At 41.5% G+C, this 20,246-nt stretch overlaps 1 protein-coding gene across 2 annotated transcripts in view; it reads right to left on the bottom strand.

Moving 5' to 3' along the window:
* LOC121574818 (contactin-4-like) overlaps positions 1-20,246 on the bottom strand; it is a 154,971-nt gene that overhangs the window by 4,294 nt on the left and 130,431 nt on the right. For both annotated transcript variants that reach the window (XM_041887419.2, XM_041887420.2), the window contains exons 9-19: positions 14,962-15,104; positions 12,195-12,324; positions 11,693-11,843; positions 5,266-5,393; positions 4,513-4,685; positions 3,611-3,728; positions 3,053-3,211; positions 2,561-2,710; positions 1,671-1,741; positions 487-721; positions 257-372 (exon numbers count right to left, since the gene is read on the bottom strand). In XM_041887419.2, coding sequence (XP_041743353.1) covers positions 257-372; positions 487-721; positions 1,671-1,741; positions 2,561-2,710; positions 3,053-3,211; positions 3,611-3,728; positions 4,513-4,685; positions 5,266-5,393; positions 11,693-11,843; positions 12,195-12,324; positions 14,962-15,104 — 1,574 coding nt within the window. The remainder of the gene's footprint in view (positions 1-256; positions 373-486; positions 722-1,670; positions 1,742-2,560; positions 2,711-3,052; positions 3,212-3,610; positions 3,729-4,512; positions 4,686-5,265; positions 5,394-11,692; positions 11,844-12,194; positions 12,325-14,961; positions 15,105-20,246) is intronic.

Genomic DNA, 20,246 nt, shown 5'->3' with positions numbered 1-20,246 from the left:
GCAGCCAGGATATAAGGGTCCTTGGGAGACCGTAACAGCTGTGGACAGACCTCTTCATTCTCCAGATTAGATGGTGAGAAATGTACCTGTATCCCAAGCAATTTTTCAGTGTAGGGGAAATTCCTAGTTTTTGCCACTGGCAGTTCTATTTAAATGCATGCCGACCCATTGCAGAGTCAATCATATTGAGGATAATATCTATCATGCTGTTTTCTGCTCTCTACCAGTATCATGAATGCTGGGATATTTTTCATACCTCATATCCAAGGATCTTTCCACTGCTGGCTGTCTGGGGGATGGGTTCCCAGTACACCTCAATTTCAGAGGCTGATAGCGTCCGGGCCCACACTCTGGACGGGGCTACAGAGGGCTCTAAACATGAAAAGATCAGACCAAGAACATTATCAAGAATGGTAAACATTCAAGTCAAACTAAACCAAACTTTCCCTTTCATCAACAACTTGACCAATAGTCAAAATAACTAACCTTCCTCTGCAGAATACACTACAACCACATGGCTAGATGGGCCTTCTCCTTTGTTGTTGTAGACTCCAACTTTCACCTCAAATTGGGAGAGGGGCGGGATGCTGTCGTTCCTGAAGGTGTATCTTGATGCATCAGGTGAAGCCAGCACAGTCTGTTTCCACGTGTTTGTACCAAGAGGACGAAAAGCCACAATATATCCAAATTCCTCTCCATTCTGTAGTTCCTCTGGTATCGGCTATGAGACAAAGACATTTCGACAGCATAAATTGTAGAATTTCTTCCCATTGGTTGTGAACTGAACATCAAATGATTATATCAACTAGAAGTGTCAAATTCTGAATAGCCAAATACCACAACACCAACAAGATAATACATGTACAGGTACCTGCCAAAATAATGGAAACACTTGAGTTAATGAAGCATACAAAGTATATTGAAAGAAGGTGCTTCCACACAGGTCTGGTTCCTGGGTTAATTAAGCAATTATAACACCCCATCATGCTTAGGGTCATGCCCAGTTACCCATTATTTTGGCTACCATGGCTAGAAGAAGAGATCTCAGTGAAGGGTGTGTCAGTATGTGTGTGTGTGTGTGAGTGTGTGTGTGTGTGTGTGTGTGTGTGTGTGTGTGTGTGTGTGTGTGTGTCTCAGTCACCGTCTCTTTACCCAATTAAACAACTTATGGGAGATTCTGGAGTGGCGCCTGAGACAGCATTTTTGACTGCCATCAACAAAACATCAAATGATGGAATTTCTCGTGTAAGAATGGTGTCGGATCCCTCCAATACATACCAGACACTTGTAGAATTAATGCCAAGGTGCTTCCTTTATTTTGGCAGTTACCTGTATATCCAAAGCTATACACAGTATACACACTTCCTAAACCATTCTGCACGATAAGCCAAATCACTTTAAGAGACCCACAGATATCATCCTAGATTTATGCACATACAATTTCCACCATCGCTAATTCTTGCATTTTGATTTACACACCAGGGGAGATGTTTGGAGGAGGCAAATAGCTAGGCAAGACAGCTCTTGTTTTAATTAAAACCCATTTAATTGAAGTCACATTGCTGTAGAGAATTCTGTCAAAACCCCATTCATGTCAGAAGACTGATTTGAAAACAGTCTGTCACAATGAAGACATATTCTAATAAGTCTGTGATGATCAGCAAGCTTACCTCCCATTGGATAACCAGTTCTCCTCGCCTTCCTCCTCCTCCACTCACATTACCTGGTGCTACTTCAGGAACTGGATGGACAGAAACAACAACAGTGTCCAATATAAGGGTGTGTATTCCTTCAGAGGGGGGAGCAAAGGCATATTTGAATCCTTACTACTCCAAAACCATACAGAAGCCTTGATATCACTATCATAGTGCCCCTAATCCCAATACGGTTTCCTAAATTCACAAAGCAAAGGCTTGATGTTTTTATCAAATTAAATGTGGGTTGATACTGGCACAAGCGCCTGCGCATGCTGCTGCTGTTACTACAGTGTGTCACCTCCATATGTACTCCTCTCTTGTGATTCAGTGAGCCAGGCGGACGCACTCTGCTAACCCGCTCAAAATAGACACTTTTAAGTCCTTGCCTTATGGCATGCGTGGGTATTTCACACGGTTCCTGTTGATATGGCTGACATGAATTAATCATGTTAGGTTTTCCATAGTGCTGATGTATACAGCATCTAAATGCTTAAAAGGTATGATGCATCCTGCTCGGGTGGTTCTAATCTGACGAGCAAAAGTATCACTAGTGTCAATATGCACATGGCTGTGTCATCTAAACATATGAATAAATTATCTCTCACTTTCTTTGCCTATTAGGTAAATCATTAACACCTGTCTCGGTGTCTGTCAAATTGGAACAAAGCTGATTATGTCTTCATTACACATAATTAGCGATGAGAAAGGCACGATAAAAGTGACTGTGGGATCTACATGGTGAACTCTATCAGGGGAGGAACAGAACACGCAATACAAGTTAAACTAATCAGACAGTTAAATTCCATTTCCACTGTGGGGTTGATAGATTCACCACGAGAGGACAGAAAGGAATTAAAAAGTACCTGCTGCTTTCGTTCGAATCTGCTTGGATTGCATGCTGGGCTCTCCAACACCCACATTGTTGATAGCCACCACCCTGAATTCATAATCCACCCAGGGGTTCAAATCTATCACCGTTGCATGAAACATCTGTCCAGGCACAGAATCAGGAACTAGGATTAAAGAATTTAGAATTTAAATACATATTGATTCTCATCCACCAACAAATCACATTTCAAAAAGCATCCATGTTATCAAAGACTGCCTGTGATATAATTCAGTCAATATAACTTATCCAAGAAGGCCCACGAGATAACGAATGAGTAAAAAGAAAGCAATACTCCTGTTCACATCATCCCCAAAGTTGACTCTTCTCACAATATTATCATAGTACAGAAACCACCTAATTATATATCTCTATGACAGAAACATTCTCTGAATATAATGTGCTGTAGAAAACAATTTCATAAACGCTGTGGTGTCTAAACAGATGGATGGGCTGGTGTTGTAGCTACCTGTCCTGACGGCCTGCCAGCCGATGGAGAAGGGGGTCCTGGCCTGGATGGTGTACGTGGTGACAGGGCTGTGGTTGTCAGGCCCAGACCCCCAGGAGAGCTGGACAGTGGAGTCAGTGATCTCCCCCACCATGAGGCCCTCTGGGGCACCGGGCGGCCCTGACAGAAGAGGGAGAAAACCACTGTCAAAGAGCTCTATTGTGTCAGCCAAAAAAGGATGGCAAGGTTAAAGCAGTTTCATGCAAGGCAGACAAGTCTACCCAAAAAAGAGAAAGACATTTAATATTTCACCCAGCGGAGCTAAAGATCCTTCAATTGATGAGGGGAAATACAAAATTATTCCAAAAGGAAGGAGAAGTGGAAAATTAATGTATTGATTTAGAGATTATCCTGTAATCATTATTTAACACTGAATGAATGTCACCCAGAATAGTTGGCTGAAGTAAAGAGAATGAATAGAGGGTGATAATGTGGTAGGTTTTCGAATTCCTCTTTAGATGAGTGCTACAGCATATCAGTAATACAAAGTAGCATCACGGTGAGGAAGTGCGTGCGTACCTCTGACAATGAGGTCGGCTGCTGCTGAGACGCTGTCCACCACGGTGTGAACCATGCACACATACTTCCCAGAATGCTTTAGCTGAATATTCCTGACCATCAGATCACCAGCTGATTCCTGATGACAATAGAACAGAAAACAGTGTAATTTCACAACAATCCTAGTAATTCCAAATACAGTCATTAAATAACTATTTTTCCAGCTGTGTACCAATTATCATAATGATAACGTTTCAACTCTCTATACGCTAGGGCAGTAGCAGATTGACCTAGGCCAGGCTAGGTCTTTAGTGAGAGAAAAGAGCAGGTAGGAACACTGGAGTGACACTGATTCTAACACTCCTTGTGTTAAACAAACGACTTCCAGAAGTTTAATAGCTCTGCTAAATGATGCTCACAGTGAAAATGTCAGTGTTATGCAGGCCATTTTAGTGCAGGGTCTTTGTGTGCTCAGCAGACCAGAGGATACATCCTGTAATCAGACAGATTTGTGCTCCTTGTTCACAGGAGTATCATGTGGTTTACTCCTAAGATCAGCTACAGGTTTGGGGTTTTCATCTCTCGCTACAGGTTTTACCTTGCCAGGCCTCCATGTTAAATGCCCTAGTCTTGTCTGACATGTAGGTGTACTGTTACTGTACAAGCTATGAAGCTTGTGAGCAGAAACGACTGTGTACAGTACAGGTCGGTGTTTCTCGACCCTGGTCCTCCAGTCCCTCCAACAGTACACATTTTTATCGTAACCCTGGACAAGCACACCTGATTCAACTTGTCAACTAATCATCAAGCCCTCAATGAGTTGAATGAGGTGTGCTTGTCCAGGGCTACAACAAAAATGTGTACTGTTGGGGGTACTGGAGGACCAGGGTCGGGAAACACTGATATAGGTAGTAGGTACACACCCCTCCTATCATCTCAAAGTGGTCCTGTTTGTTGAAATCAACGAGTTTGCCGTTGAAGAACCACTTAAAGGTGGGATCCAGGGAGGAGTCTCGGGACACTTCACATGGCAACACGATGCTCTCTCCCACAGTGGCATCCACACTCAGCGGTGGAACTGTTATCTTGGTCGGCTCTTTTTGACAACACAGAAAAACAAACACACAGGATCATGTGTTACTGGAGCCGTGCGACATGACTTGAATTTGAATATAGACCTGCTGCTGGACAAAATGTCCTGTTCATGTAGACAAGATGTTTTCAATGCAATGCTTATTCCTCTCAATCCAATTAACATGTTTGGAGAATTTTTTTTTTTATTGATATAGTCTTGAGATGGAATAATTCAACCTAATGCAATCATGGTGTCAATTTAATACTCCATGTACAACCATCAGTTATTAAAACAGCCAAATCAACAAATTTAAACAGCAGCTCTTTTTAAATTAACATGAAATGTCTGACTTGGGCGGAACATAACATCTCTATCCTCACTACTCTAGATGCCAGGGATTTTCTCCCCTCTGTTGTGTGACCAATAACTCACAGCTGACAAAACCAAGGATGATGAGTTATGTTTCTGTCAAACCAGCAGGAACATAAAACAACTATATATTTCATTATCAATTTCATGCTTGGCTTAGTATTTCCCCCCTCTAAACACAGGTTTAAACCATCTGCTTAAAAGGTAGTGAAATCTGTGTCCGGAAAAGTACCTTTCACCACCAGAGTGCCAGTACTGCTTGATGTCCCAAAGGGGTTCCTGGCCACACAGGTGTACCTCCCTCCGTCTGATTTGCTGATGTTGGTGATACGGAGAGTTCCATCCTCCATAATAGTCTGTCTGACAAGAATGAAAGAACAGACAACTGTTGTTATCAGGATCAATAATTATTTGATAGCACTCACTGGATTATATAGGGATTCTAAATGATAATTAGCATACAAATACATAAACACTTCTGGCTTCATTTCAAATATAAACTGGGTGGTTCGAGCCCTGAATGCTGATTGACTGAAAGCTGTGGTATATCAGACCGTATACCATGGGTATGACCAAAACATTTATTTTTACTGCTCTAATTATGTTGGTAACCAGTTTATAATAGCAATAAGGCACCTCAGGGGTTTGTGATATATGGCCAATATACCACGGCTAAGGGCTGTGTCCTAGCACTCCGCGTTGCGTCGTGCTTAAGAACAGCCCTTAGCCGTGGTATATTGGCCATATACCACACCCCCTCGGGCCTTATTGCTTAAATAGCCTACATCCATGTTGTAGTTTGAATAACAACTATTTCATGAATTAAAAACGGAATTGTCTGGAAGACTGAATTCTCTACAAGCACATTTGCACATTTCAGAACAGAGCAATTCTCTTAGTTGAAGCAGAACAGATTTGCTGTAGGGTCGACATGCTATTGAAAGCACAAAAGATGAAATGTGCATTTTAATAGAATACACAGCGGGACACAGCGGCCAATGAGGACATGGGAAGGAGAAGAGAGCAGAACAACAGTGAGAGATGATTCACTCCGAATAGGAATCTTTACCTGCGGCCTTGTAATTATACAACATGTGTGAGATCCTATCGACACACTAAAAGCCATTTCCAAAAAGTAATGAAAGCAGATATGACTAAAGAGCCATCTCACTTGTAGCTGGCTGTCAGGACACAGTGAGAAACCGAGGAAACTCAAGCAACAATGTTTCAAAGGCACATGACTGAAATACTAATCAGAGATGATTGTAGACTATATCTATTTGCAACATTTTCCCCACTGTCAAGTGGAAGTTTCACAAACTATCTAAAAGTGCTTTACTTTATACAACATAACAAAAGCAACCTCATAACAAAGAAGTCGATTCTGCATATGTTTTCTTTTCAGTCGCCTCCATCTCCTCTAACTGAAGCTAACTGTAGAGATTTTTTTTCTATTGATAATGTCAAATTAACAGCCACACAGAAAGACTCATGTGAAGGTGAAATTACAGAGGAGGAACTCCTGGATGCAATTAAAGACTTTAAGTCCGGGAAAACTCCAGGGTTGGATGGCATACCAGTCGAGGTATACCAAACCTTTTTTGATATACTAAGAGGACCGTTAAGAGCATGTTTTAACCACTCCTATGTAAATGGTAGATTATCTGACACTCAAGAAGAAGGTCTGATCTCATTATTACTGAAACAGGATACAAGTGGAAAATATAAAGATCCAGTCCATTTACAAAATTGGAGGCCCCTTACACTTCAGTGTTGTGATGCAAAAATCCTAGCAAAATGTATAGCGCATAGAATTAAAAAGGTATTGTCGGATATTATTCATTCTAATCAGACAGGTTTTTTACATGGAAGATACATTGGAGATAATATAAGGCAAGTATTGGAAACAATAGAACACTATGGAAAATATGGGAAACCAGGCCTGCTATTCATAGCAGACTTCGAAAAAGGCATTTGATAAAGTTCGACTGGGGTTTATATATAAATGCCTGGAGCATTTCAATTTTGGAGAATCTCTTATAAAATGGGTCAAAATCATGTATAGTAACCCTAGGTGTAAAATAGTAAATAATGGCTATTTCTCAGAAAGTTTTAAACTGTCAAGAGGAGTGAAACAAGGTTGTCCACTATCGGCATTTCTATTTATTATGGCCATCGAGATGTTAGCTATTAAAATCAGATCCAACAATAATATCAGGGGATTAGAAATACAGGGCTTAAAAACAAAGGTGTCATTGTACGCAGATGATTCATGTTTTCTTTTAGATCCACAACTAGAATCCCTCCACAGCCTCATGGAGGATCTAGATACATTTTCTAACCTCTCTGGATTAAAACCAAATTATGACAAATGTACTATATTACGTATTGGATCACTAAAAAATACAATTTTTACATTACCATGTAGTTTACCAATAAAATGGTCTGATGGTGATGTGGATATACTCGGAATACATATCCCAAAGGAAATAAATGATCTCACTTCAATAAATATTAATAGAAAGTTAGCAAAAATAGATAAGATCTTACTACCATGGAAAGGAAAATACCTGTCAATTTGTGGAAAAATTACCCTGAGTAACTCTTTAGTATTATCCCAGTTTACCTATTTGCTTATGGTCTTGCCTACGCCTAGCAAACAGTTTTTTAAATTATATGAGAAAAAAATATTCAATTTTATTTGGAACGGCAAGCCAGACAAAATTAAAAGAGCATATTTATATAATGAATATGAATTCGGAGGACATAAATTATTAAATATTAAAGCATTAGACCTATCACTAAAATCTTCAGTCATCCAAAAGTTATACTTAAATCCGAACTGGTTCTCAAGCAAATTAGTAAGATTGTCTCACCCACTGTTCAAGAAAGGCCTTTTCCCTTTATTCAGATTACAACCTCTCACTTTCAGTTATTTGAAAAGGAAATAATCTCCCAAATGTCACTATTTCTAAAACAAGCCATAGAAAGTTGGTTGCAATTTCAATTTAATCCTCCAGAAACGACAGAACAAATAATGCAACAAATATTGTGGTTAAATTCAAATATACTAATTGACAAAAAAACTTTATTTTTTGACAGAATGTTTAAAAAAGGTATAATCTTCGTAAATGATATCATTGGTAGGACTGGTGGAGTTATGTCGCACATGCAGCTAACAAAAACATATGGAAATGTCTGCTCTACCCAAAATTACAACCAAATAATTGCAGCCTTACCGCAAAAGTGGAAGAGGAAAGTTGAAGGGGGAGAAAGTAAGGAACTTGTCTGTCGGCCTTGCATTAAAGAACATAATTGGTTAAGGAAAACTGTGATAAATAAAAAAGTATATCAGTTTCACTTAAGGACCAAAGGATTGACAGCCGTCCCATATAGATTGCAAAATAGTTGGGAAGAGATCTTTGACGTACCGATCCCATGGCATAGTGTTTATGAACTGACACGCAAAACGACACCGGATTCAAAAATTTGAATCTTTCAATTTAAATTATTATATAAAATTCTTGCTACCAATAGAATGTTATTTATATGGGGGATACAATCTTCCCAGCTCTGCAGATTTTGCTGTGAAGAGACAGAATCATTTGTTTTGGTTCTGTCCATTTGTAGCTTGTTTTTGGACACAGGTCCAGGAATGGCTAAAGGATTGCAATATTTACCTGGAACTAACCTTGCAGATAGCATTACTGGGTGATCTGAAAAGTCATAGTCAATCAATCAATAATATAATAATACTTTTAGCAAAAATGTTTATTTTTAATTCACAATCTGTAGAAGCAATGAGAATAGAAAGGTTCAGAACTTTTGTAAAACATCACAGTACGGTTGAAATATATATGGCAAATAGAAATCCTATATGGATGGTGTTAAGAGATAGATGGGAGGTATTGAATAGAGTTGAAGGATGGGACTAATAACAAATAACAACAAATAATAACAAAGATAGCTAATAATGTAAGCATACTGTGTCCATAATAAGTATATAGGTTGTATGTTGGGAGCTTTTGGGAAAGAGCACAGTTAGAAAGATATGGCATTTAGAAGCAAACCGGATGGACATCATGAAAATGATCGGAGAGGTTGAGAGTATAGAAGTTCAGGAGCAAAAAATAAATAATATATATATATATATATATATAATAGAATTATTGTAAAATTAACTCTGTCCATAAGGTGTAGATAGTAAGTATAGACCGGAAGTAGAGGCCTGGGCATTGTTGTTCACTAATTTACTCCAAGTGGGGAAAGGATGGTGGGGTTGAAAAGTAATAAAGGGGAATATATATATAAAAAAATAAAAATAAAAATAAAAACATGGGGGATTGGAAGTGATGCAGACAATTACATTGATAGAAGATACAATCTATCTGCAATATTAAGCTGATCCATCCCCCCCCCCAAAAATAAAATAAATAAATAAATAAAAGAAGTCGATTCTATTCATTGTTTGCCATATTCCACAAACATTGGGTTTTGAATGCTTGTACGTTATTTTCTAATCTAACAAAATGTAACAAATGTAAACATGCATAAACAATGCTATGAACTCCTAGCTATCGTGACCTTCTGTTTCAACAAATAAAAAACAAAAACTGTGAACTGCAAGCTCAGAAATCAAACTATTTCACTGCAGCTCTTAAAAATAAATATGTATTCACTCTGGCTGAGCTGAGACCCAGAGACCATGTCTGACACAGGGTGCTTTGTGCTGATTCATTGACAGAAATATCAAACATTGAGTGATAGAGGCATGCTGAAAACATGACCTGAGGGGCAATGAGCTGCAAAACAAATCAAAATGTAAAGAACTATCTGCTTTAAGAAAGAAACGCCGTTCCACGCCGTGCATTTTCTATTCTCGTCCAGACGCACAGCCATCGTAATCACTTCTTTCTCCTTTTCTTCATGACCGCCCCGTTGAATATGATAACTAATCAATCGCTCTGCTCACATGTTGAGGCAGGTCCACTGAGTTACGGAAAGACTATGGAAATGTGGCAAGAACATATTGATTCAGGCCATAGCTTAAAAGCAGCAGTATCAACAAGGCTGCTGTTCACACTCCATCTGTCTCAACCGCACCATCTCAATTAAAGATGCAGAATTAGAGGGCGTGTGAGAGGAGTACACTAAACATTACGCTGCTGGTGAGATCTCTCTCTCTCTCTCTCTCTCTCTCTCTCTCTCTCTCTCTCTCTCTCTCTCTCTCTGTCTCTTTCAAGGTAGGCGGTAGTATATTGGATATGTTATTCTCCAGCTCTTGGTCCACAGCGTGCTCTTGACGGAGTCTTTCTCTCAGAGGGCTGCAGTACAGTAATTCACTGTAGGTTAGTGTAGCTGCAGCAGGGTTATGCAGCAGTTCCACTGTCCCCACAGACCTTCTGGGCTATGACCAGTACCTCAACTGAACTTGTCAGCTGTGAACCTGTGAAGCTGTGAGGCTTGCATGAGAGGTTACAAGGAATCATTTATAGCCACTGCTGAATACAAGCTTGAAAGACCAATGACATCATAATGAACATGAAAGTCCCTACCATAACAGTAAAGTTGTTGTACAGAACATTCCTGAATACAGAGATATACAGACAGCAAACAAGATCCTGGACAGCTCTATTGAACTACAAGCAAAAGCAAAAGCAAAAAGCCCCCTCACCACGTCATTGATTAGAGACATAAACAGCGTTGAGCCCTAGAGACTAGCACGTCCCCAGGAGAAGGGCCCTTATACACAAGCCATCGATGGCATGAGCAGCGATGGGTACTGTTTTTGGGTCATTCCACCATTTCGGTGCCTTTTGAGAAGTGTAACTTGGTAAAAGATATATATATTTCACCTTATTTTAACCTTCAACTTAACCTTCATCTCAAGAGGTTAAATAAAAAAATGACTATAGCAAGTGCCTATTAAAGTAACAGGGTTGACAATTTCTTCCTAAGTCAGCCATAAATCCCCCTGTGACAGGGGGAATGGAAGCTTTTTTTTTTTTGTCATTTTAGCAGACGCTCTTATCCAGAGCAACTTACAGTTAGTGAGTGCATGCATTTTTCATACTGGCCTCCCGTGGGAAATGAACCCACAACCCTGGTGTTGCAAGCGCCATGCTCTACTAACTGAGCTACAGGGGACTACAACAGCGAGAGGCAATTGAATGCAAGCTTCACAAAAAAATACAATTGTTAAAACATTTCTAGCTGTCTATCTATGGGTAACAGGGTTGATGTTGTGTTATGCTCGACACGCTCAGTTTTCCACCGCAAAACACCAGAAAATTGCAAAAAATTGTAGAACCAGCTCACCTGCTTTTACTCTATGATTTGACTATTAGATCTTCAATGTTTCTTAAACAAAAAAAACAAAAAAAAAAAAGGAATAGTTTAAACATTAAAACGAGAGTTCAGTTCACGTAACAGGGTTGACCTTAAAATGCTTTGTCAAAGCAACAAAATAACTTGACGGAGCTTCAGCAAGCCTTAATTCATATTAACATTTGGATTTATTCAATTTTCCCTGTTGTCTGTATTTAATTGATTCATTTAACATAACAGGCTTTAAAATGCAATATTGGTGCACAATATCTACTTAAAATATAAAAAGGCACTTATTTAGTGGAATGACCCTATTGCGACTGCGACTGTACCTCTTGCTGTCCTTCAGAAACTCTCCCCCTCTCCGCCAGGAGATAGAGGCCCTAGGGGACGCATGGGGACGGCACTCCATTATCACCTCCCCCCCTCTCTGGATCAGCATGGACTTCTTCACAAGACTCTTGGAGAAGTCGGGTGCAGAGGCTGCATGTGGAACAGAACAAACCCTGTTGAAACCATTCTGTTCTCTTTGACGAGGCAGTGGCACAGCAGTTAGCTACTGCATGTATGCATCAGCCAAACTCTGTCAAACGCATCATATTCAATTATAAAAATGTAATTTAATAAAAAACCACTGGCTGGCTTTCTTTATCAAGTAATTATGTAGATGTGGCTAAAAACCATGGCTCAGCTGATGTTAATTGTCTTTTGGAGTTGGTTCTTTCTACTGACAGTGTTAGTACACAGATGTCTTGACCTCGCTGTGTCTCTGGCTTCAGCTTTCTAAACAAGACAAAACAAACACTTCAGACTAGAGTCCCCCGACATATTTACCTACAACCTTGAGTTCAGCGCTGGCATAGATGGCTCCATGTTCGTTCTCTGCCAGGCACTGGTACATCCCTGAGTCCAACAGGTTGATCCTGGATACGGCCAATCGTCCACCTTCTACAAGTATCCTATCCTGGTAACAAGAGAGATATACCCTCAATAACACATCTCAGTATGTGATGTGTGATAAAACTCAAATTATAAACTGGCAGGTTCAAGCCCTGAATGCTGATTGGCTGACAGCCGTGGTATATCAGACCGTATACCACAGGTATAACAAAACTTTGATTTGTACTGCTCTAATTACGTCGGTAACTAGTGTATAATAGCAATAAGGCACCTCAGGGGTTTGTGATATATGGCCAATATACCACGGCTAAGGGCTGTGTCCTAGCACTCCGCGTTACGTCGTTCATAAGAACAGCCCTTAGCCGTGGTATATTGGCCATATACAGTGAGGGAAAAAAAGTATTTGATCCCCTGCTGATTTTGTACGTTTGCCCACTGACAAAGAAATGATCAGTCTATAATTTTAATGGTAGGTTTATTTGAACAGTGAGAGACAGAATAACAACAAACAAATCCAGAAAAACGCATGTCAAAAATGTTATACATTTTAATGAGGGAAATAAGTATTTGACCCCCTCTCAATCAGAAAGATTTCTGGCTCCCAGGTGTCTTTTATATAGGTAACGAGCTGAGATTAGGAGCACACTCTTAAAGGGAGTGCTCCTAATCTCAGTTTGTTACCTGTATAAAAGACACCTGTCCACAGAAGCAATCAATCAATCAGATTCCAAACTCTCCACCATGGCCAAGACCAAAGAGCTCTTCAAGGATGTCAGGGACAAGATTGTAGACCTACACAAGGCTGGAATGGGCTACAAGACCATCGCCAAGCAGCTTGGTGAGAAGGTGACAACAATTGGTGCGATTATTCGCAAATGGAAGAAACACAAAATAACTGTCAATCTCCCTCGGCCTGGGGCTCCATGCAAGATCTCACCTCGTGGAGTTGCAATGATCATGAGAACGGTGAGGAATCAGCCCAGAACTACACGGGAGGATCTTGTCAATGATCTCAAGGCAGCTGGGACCATAGTCACCAAGAAAACAATTGGTAACACACTACGCCGTGAAGGACTGAAATCCTGCAGCGCCCGCAAGGTCCCCCTGCTCAAGAAAGCACATATACAGGCCCGTCTGAAGTTTGCCAATGAACATCTGAATGATTCAGAGGAGAACTGGGTGAAAGTGTTGTGGTCAGATGAGACCAAAATCGAGCTCTTTGGCATCAACTCAACTCGCTGTGTTTGGAGGAGGAAGAATGCTGCCTATGACCCCAAGAACACCATCCCCACCGTCAAACATGGAGGTGGAAACATTATGCTTTGGGGGTATTTTTCTGCTAAGGGGACAGGACAACTTCACCGCATCAAAGGGACGATGAACGGGGCCATGTACCGTCAAATCTTGGGTGAGAACCTGCTTCCCTCAGCCAGGGCATTGAAAATGGGTCGTGGATGGGTATTGCAGCATGACAATGACCCAAAACACACGGCCAAGGCAACAAAGGAGTGGCTCAAGAAGAAGCACATTAAGGTCCTGGAGTGGCCTAGCCAGTCTCCAGACCTTAATCCCATAGAAAATCTGTGGAGGGAGCTGAAGGTTCGAGTTGCCAAACGTCAGCCTCGAAACCTTAATGACTTGGAGAATATCTGCAAAGAGGAGTGGGACAAAATCCCTCCTGAGATGTGTGCATACCTGGTGCCCAACTACAAGAAACGTCTGACCTCTGTGATTGCCAACAAGGGTTTTGCCACCAAGTACTAAGTCATGTTTTGCAGAGGGGTCAAATACTTATTTCCCTCATTAAAATGCAAATCAATTTATAAAAATTTTTACATGCGTTTTTCTGGATTTTGTTGTTGTTATTCTGTCTCTCACTGTCTTTGTCAGTGGGCAAACATAGAAAATCAGCAGGGGATCAAATATTTATTTTCCTCACTGTACCACACCTCCTTCGGCCTTATTGCTTAAATATACACTGAGTATACAAAACATTAAGATAGAATGACCAGGTGAATCCAGGTGAACGCTATGATCCTTTATTGATGTCACTTGTTAAATCCACTTCAATCAGTGTAGATGAAAGGGAGGAGACAGGTTAAAGAAGGATTTTTAAGCAATTGAGAAAATTGAGACATGGATTGTGTGTGTGTGCCATTCAGAGGGTGAATGGGCAAGACAAAATATTTAAGTGACTTTGAACGGGGTATGGTAGTAGGTGCCAGGCGCACCGTTTTGTGTCAAGAACTACAACGCTGCTGGGTTTTTCACGCTCAACAGTTTCCTGTGTGTATCAAGAATGGTCCACCAACTTGACACAACTGTGGGATGCATTGGAGTTAACATGGGCCAGCATCTTTGGTATATTCAGTGTAAATGGATACTTTCATAAATGTATAACCTACGAAGATCAGGATATAAACAATACAAATGTTCACACTAACTGTCTAGAATTTTGATATTTTGGTCATGTAGATTTAGCAGAACAATTGTCAATCAGCCTTTTATGCCCTGTAATATCTCTGATGATTGTGTGTGACCTTTGCAGCAAACTTTGTGATGGGTAGACATTTGAAATAAAAATCGGCTTAATGTTTGATCTCATGTCTTTGATCTGAGATGTAAAGGGATCTTAAGATGGGTAGAATAGTTCTTAATGGGATTGCACAATGACACATTCAAATTCTGTAGTCATTCTCACCTCCAACACCAGGGGCTCCCCATTCCTCAGCCATCTGTACACAGGTTTAGGCTTACCGCTCGCCCTACACTCCCACTGGAGATTAGCCTCGATAGCCATATGAGCATCTTTTAACGTCTGGACCCAGTGCAGATGTTCAACATCTGGAGAATAAAGAACACAATTTAGTTTCCAAATGACAGTATCTATATTGACAGTTCTAATGCAAAACTGGTCTTTATTGGCCTAAATCATCCCAAAATGAATGGCACAAAGAATAGCTGTATGGTAGAGCGGAAAGCTGCCCTAAGCTTGGGATGCAATTTGTATTTCTCTCTAAGGACCAACTGGGTTGTGGCAGTGTTCAAGTTGGCAAGACAACGACTTAGCCACTTCAGAATGACTAAACATAAAGGTTAATTGGTACACATTAATTCCAGATTATCCTGTCTTTATAATGCCCTTTCATAGAGTGAGCAAAAGGTTTTCCAGGCCTGACTTATGACCATAATTTATCCATAATTTATGGACCAGATATATAAATTAGACATGCTTAACTAAACATTGACAAAGGACAGATAAAACCATTAGCATTCAAACAATGTGTTAGTTATTATTAGTTATATTTCATTTTAAGAATTTAAAGTTGAAAACAACTTATTGGTTTTAATTGATTCATTATTATATTAAGAAGCAGCTACAAGGATGGGAAATAAAGTTAAAGGTCCCGAACAGTCATTCTGAGTCCCATGTAAAATAGCCTTTTGAGTGACTAAAATATCACCCATAATATTTGTTTTGGATAGAAATGCTCAATATTTGAGATTAATTTTTTCTCTCTCATGGCTAGAAACCAGGAAGTTTGAAAAGACAGGCTGAGTGAGCATGGAGCATATATTCATGAGCTCTCCTTGAATGACAGCTCTTTGAAATGCCTATGTCAAGCAACTTGGATGCAGTGAGCAGTGTTGCAGTAAAATCATCTCAAGCTAATTTGGTGATACACAAAGCAACTCAAACAACATTGAAATTGCATCAACATTCACAAGGCCGCAGGGCCAGACGGATTACCAGGACGTGTACTCCGAGCATGTGCTGACCAACTGGCAAGTGTCTTCACTGACATTTTCAACATGTCCCTGACTGAGTCTGTAATACCAACATGTTTCAAGCAGACCACCATAGTCCCCGTACCCAAGGACACTAAGATAACCTGCCTAAATGACTACCGACCCGTAGCACTGACGTCTGTAGCCATGAAGTGCTTTGAAAGGCTGGTTATGGCTCACATCAACACCATTATCCCATAAACCCTAGACCCACTCCAATTTGCATACCACCCCAACAGATCCACAGATGATGCAATCTCTATTGCACTCCACACTGCCCTTTCCAACCTGGACAAGAGGAACACCTACGTGAGAATGCTATTCATTGACTACAGCTCAGCATTCAACACCATAGTGCCACCAAAGCTCATCACTAAGCTAAGTATCCTGGGACTAAACACCTCCCTCTGCAACTGGATCCTGGACTTCCTGACGGGCCGCCCCCAGGTGGTAAGGGTAGGTAACAACACATCTGCCACACTGATCCTCAACACGGGGGCCCCTCAGGGGTGCGTGCTCAGTCCCCTCCTGTACTCCCTGTTCACCCATGACTGCATGGCCAGGCACGACTCCAACACCATCATTAAGTTTGCCGACGACACAACAGTGGTAGGCCTGATCACCGACAACAATGATGAGACAGCCTATAGGGAGGAGGTCAGAGACCTGGCCATGTGGTGCCAGGATAACAACCTCTCCCTCAACGAGACCAAGACAAAGGAGATGATTGTGGACTACAGGAAAAAAAAGAGGACTGAGCACGCCCCCATTCTCATCGACGGGGCTGTAGTGGAACAGGTTGAGAGCTTCAAGTTCCTTGGTGTCCACATCACCAACGAACTATCATGGTCCAAACACACCAAGACAGTCGTGAAGAGGGCACGACAAAGCCTATTCCCCCTCAGGAGACTGAAAAGATTCGGCATGGGTCCTCAGATCCTCAAAAAATTATACAGCTGCACCATCGAGAGCATCCTGACTGGTTGCATCACCGCCTGGTATGGCAACTGCTTGGCCTCCGACTGCAAGGCACTACAGAGGGTAGTGCGTACGGCCCAGTACATCACTGGGACCAAGCGTCCTGCCATCCAGGACCTCTATACCAGGCGGTGTCAGAGGAAGGCCCTCAAAATTGTCAAAGACTCCAGCCACCCTAGTCATAGACTGTTCTCTCTGCTACCGCACGGCAAGCGGTACCGGAGTGCCAAGTCTAGGTCCAGAAGACTTCTCAACAGCTTCTACCCCCAAGCCATAAGACTCCTGAACAGCTAATCATGGCTACCCAGACTATTTGCACTGCCCCCCCACTGTAATCCGCGCATGTGGCCAATAGAATTTGATTTGATTTGATCAATGATGTCAAAAATGTTTTATACACCCCCCTTTTGTCTCTTGTGATGCGGTTTACGGCAGCACTGACGGATGTGTTAACTTGAAAACTGCGTCCGAGTTTTGAACTACCATTCCCCACACTTTTGTTTCATGCTAGCTGAAGACGTAGCTAGCCAGTAACTACAGTTGAAGTCAGAAGTTTACATACACCTTAGCCAAATACATTTAAACTCAGTTTTTTTCACAATTCCTGACATTTACAGTGAGGGAAAAAAGTATTTAATCCCCTGCTGATTTTGTACGTTTGCCCACTGACAAAGACATGATCAGTCTATAATTTTAATGGTAGATTTATTTGAACAACAAATAAATCCAGAAAAACGCATGTCAAAAATGTTATGAATTGATTTGCATTTTAATGAGGGAAATAATTATTTGACCCCTCTGCAAAACATGACTTAGTACTTGGTGGCAAAACCCTTATTGGCAATCACAGAGGTCAGACGTTTCTTGTAGTTGGCCACCAGGTTTGCACACATCTCAGGAGGGATTTTGTCCCACTCCTCTTTGCAGATCTTCTCCAAGTCATTAAGGTTTCGAGGCTGACGTTTGGCAACTCGAACCTTCAGCTCCCTCCACAGATTTTCTATGGGATTAAGGTCTGGAGACTGGCTAGGCCACTCCAGGACCTTAATGTGCTTCTTCTTGAGCCACTCCTTTGTTGCCTTGGCCGTGTGTTTTGGGTCATTGTCATGCTGGATTACCCATCCGCGACACATTTTCAATGTCCTAGCTGAGGGAAGGAGGCTCTCACCCAAGATTTGACGGTACATGGCCCCGTCCATCGTCCCTTTGATGCGGTGAAGTTGTCCTGACCACTTAGCAGAAAAACACCCCCTTAGCATAATGTTTCCACCTCCATGTTTGACGGTGGGGATGGTGTTCTTGGGGTCATAGGCAGCATTCCTCCTCCTCCAAACACGGCGAGTTGAGTTGATGCCAAAGAGCTCAATTTTGGTCTCATCTGACCACAACACTTTCACCCAGTTCTCCTCTGAATCATTCAGATGTTCATTCGCAAACTTCAGACGGGCCTGTATATGTGCTTTCTTGAGCAGGGGGACCTTGCGGGCGCTGCAGGATTTCAGTCCTTCACGGCGTAGTGTGTTACCAATTGTTTTCTTGGTGACTATGGTCCCAGCTGCCTTGAGATCATTGACAAGATCCTCCCGTGTAGTTCTGGGATGATTCCTCACCGTTCTCATGATCATTGCAACTCCACGAGGTGAGATCTTGCATGGAGCCCCAGGCCGAGGGAGATTGACAGTTATTTTGTGTTTCTTCCATTTGCGAATAATCGCACCAATTGTTGTCACCTTCTCACCAAGCTGCTTGCCGATGGTCTTGTAGCCCATTCCAGCCTTGTGTAGGTCTACAATCTTGTCCATGACATCCTTGGAGAGCTCTTTGGTCTTGACCATGGTGGAGAGTTTGGAATCTGATTGATTGATTGCTTCTGTGGACAGGTGTCTTTTATACAGGTAACAAACTGAGATTAGGAGCACTCCCTTAAGAGTGTGCTCCTAATCCCAGCTCGTTACCTGTATAAAAGACACCTGGGAGCCAGACATCTTTCTGATTGAGAGGGCGTAAAATACTTATTTCCCTCATTAAAATGCAAATCAATTTATAACATTTTTGACATGTGTTTTTCTGGATTTTGTTGTTGTTATTCTGTCTCTCACTGTTCAAATAAACCTACCATTAAAATTATAGACTGATCATTTCTTTGTCAGTGGGCTAACGTACAAAATCAGCAGAGGATCAAATACTTTTTTCCCTCACTGTAATCCTAGTAAAAATTCCCTGTCTTAGGTCATTTAGGATCACCACTTTATTTCAAGAATGTGAAATGTCAGAATAATAGTAATTATTTCTTTCAGCTTTTATTTCTTTCATCACATTCCCAGTGGGTCAGAAGTTTACATACACTCAATTAGTATTTGGTAGCATTGCCTTTAAATAGTTTAACTTGGTTCTAACGTTTCGGGTAGCCTTCCACAAGCTTCCCACAATAAGTTGGGTGAATTTTGGCCCATTCCTCCTGACAGAGCAGGTGTAACTGAGTCAGGTTTGTAGGCCTCCTTGCTCGCACACGCTTTTTCAGTTCTGCCCACAAATGTTCTATAGGATTTAGGTCAGGGCTTTGTGATGGCCACTCCAATACCTTGACTTTGTTGTCCTTAAGCCATTTTGCCACAACTTTGGAAGTATGCTTGGGGTCATTGTCCATTTCGAAGACCTATTTGCGACCAAGCTTTAACTTCCTGACTGTTGTCTTGAGATGTTGCTTCAATATCATTTTCCTTCCTCATGATGTCATCTATTTTGTGAAGTGCATCAGTCCCTCCTGCAGCAAAGCACCCCCACAGCATGATGCTGCCACCCCCGTGCTTCACGGTTGGGATGGTGTTCTTCGGCTTGCAAGCATCCCCGTTTTTCCTCCAAACATAACGATGGTCATTATGGCCAAAGAGTTCTATTTTTGTTTCATCAGACCATTTACATTTTAGTCATTTAGCAGACGCTCTTATCCAGAGCGACTTACAGTTAGTGAGTGCATAACATTTTTTTTTTTTCATACTGCCCCCCCGTGGGAAACGAACCCACATCCCTGGAGTTGCAAACGCCATGCTCTACCAACTGAACTACATCCCTGCCGGCCATTCCCACCCCTACCCTGGGTCAATTGTGTGCCGCCCCATGGGTCTCCCGGTCGCGGCCGGCTACGACAGAGCCTGGATTCGAACCAGGATCTCTAGACCACTGCGCCACTCGGGAGCAGCCATGTAGACCAGAGGACAT

Source organism: Coregonus clupeaformis, chromosome 10, assembly GCF_020615455.1.
Source record: "Coregonus clupeaformis isolate EN_2021a chromosome 10, ASM2061545v1, whole genome shotgun sequence".
NCBI classification, from domain to species: domain Eukaryota; kingdom Metazoa; phylum Chordata; class Actinopteri; order Salmoniformes; family Salmonidae; genus Coregonus; species Coregonus clupeaformis.
The sequence above is the reverse complement of the archived record's forward strand: the minus strand, read 5'-3'. Positions and strand labels throughout refer to the sequence as shown.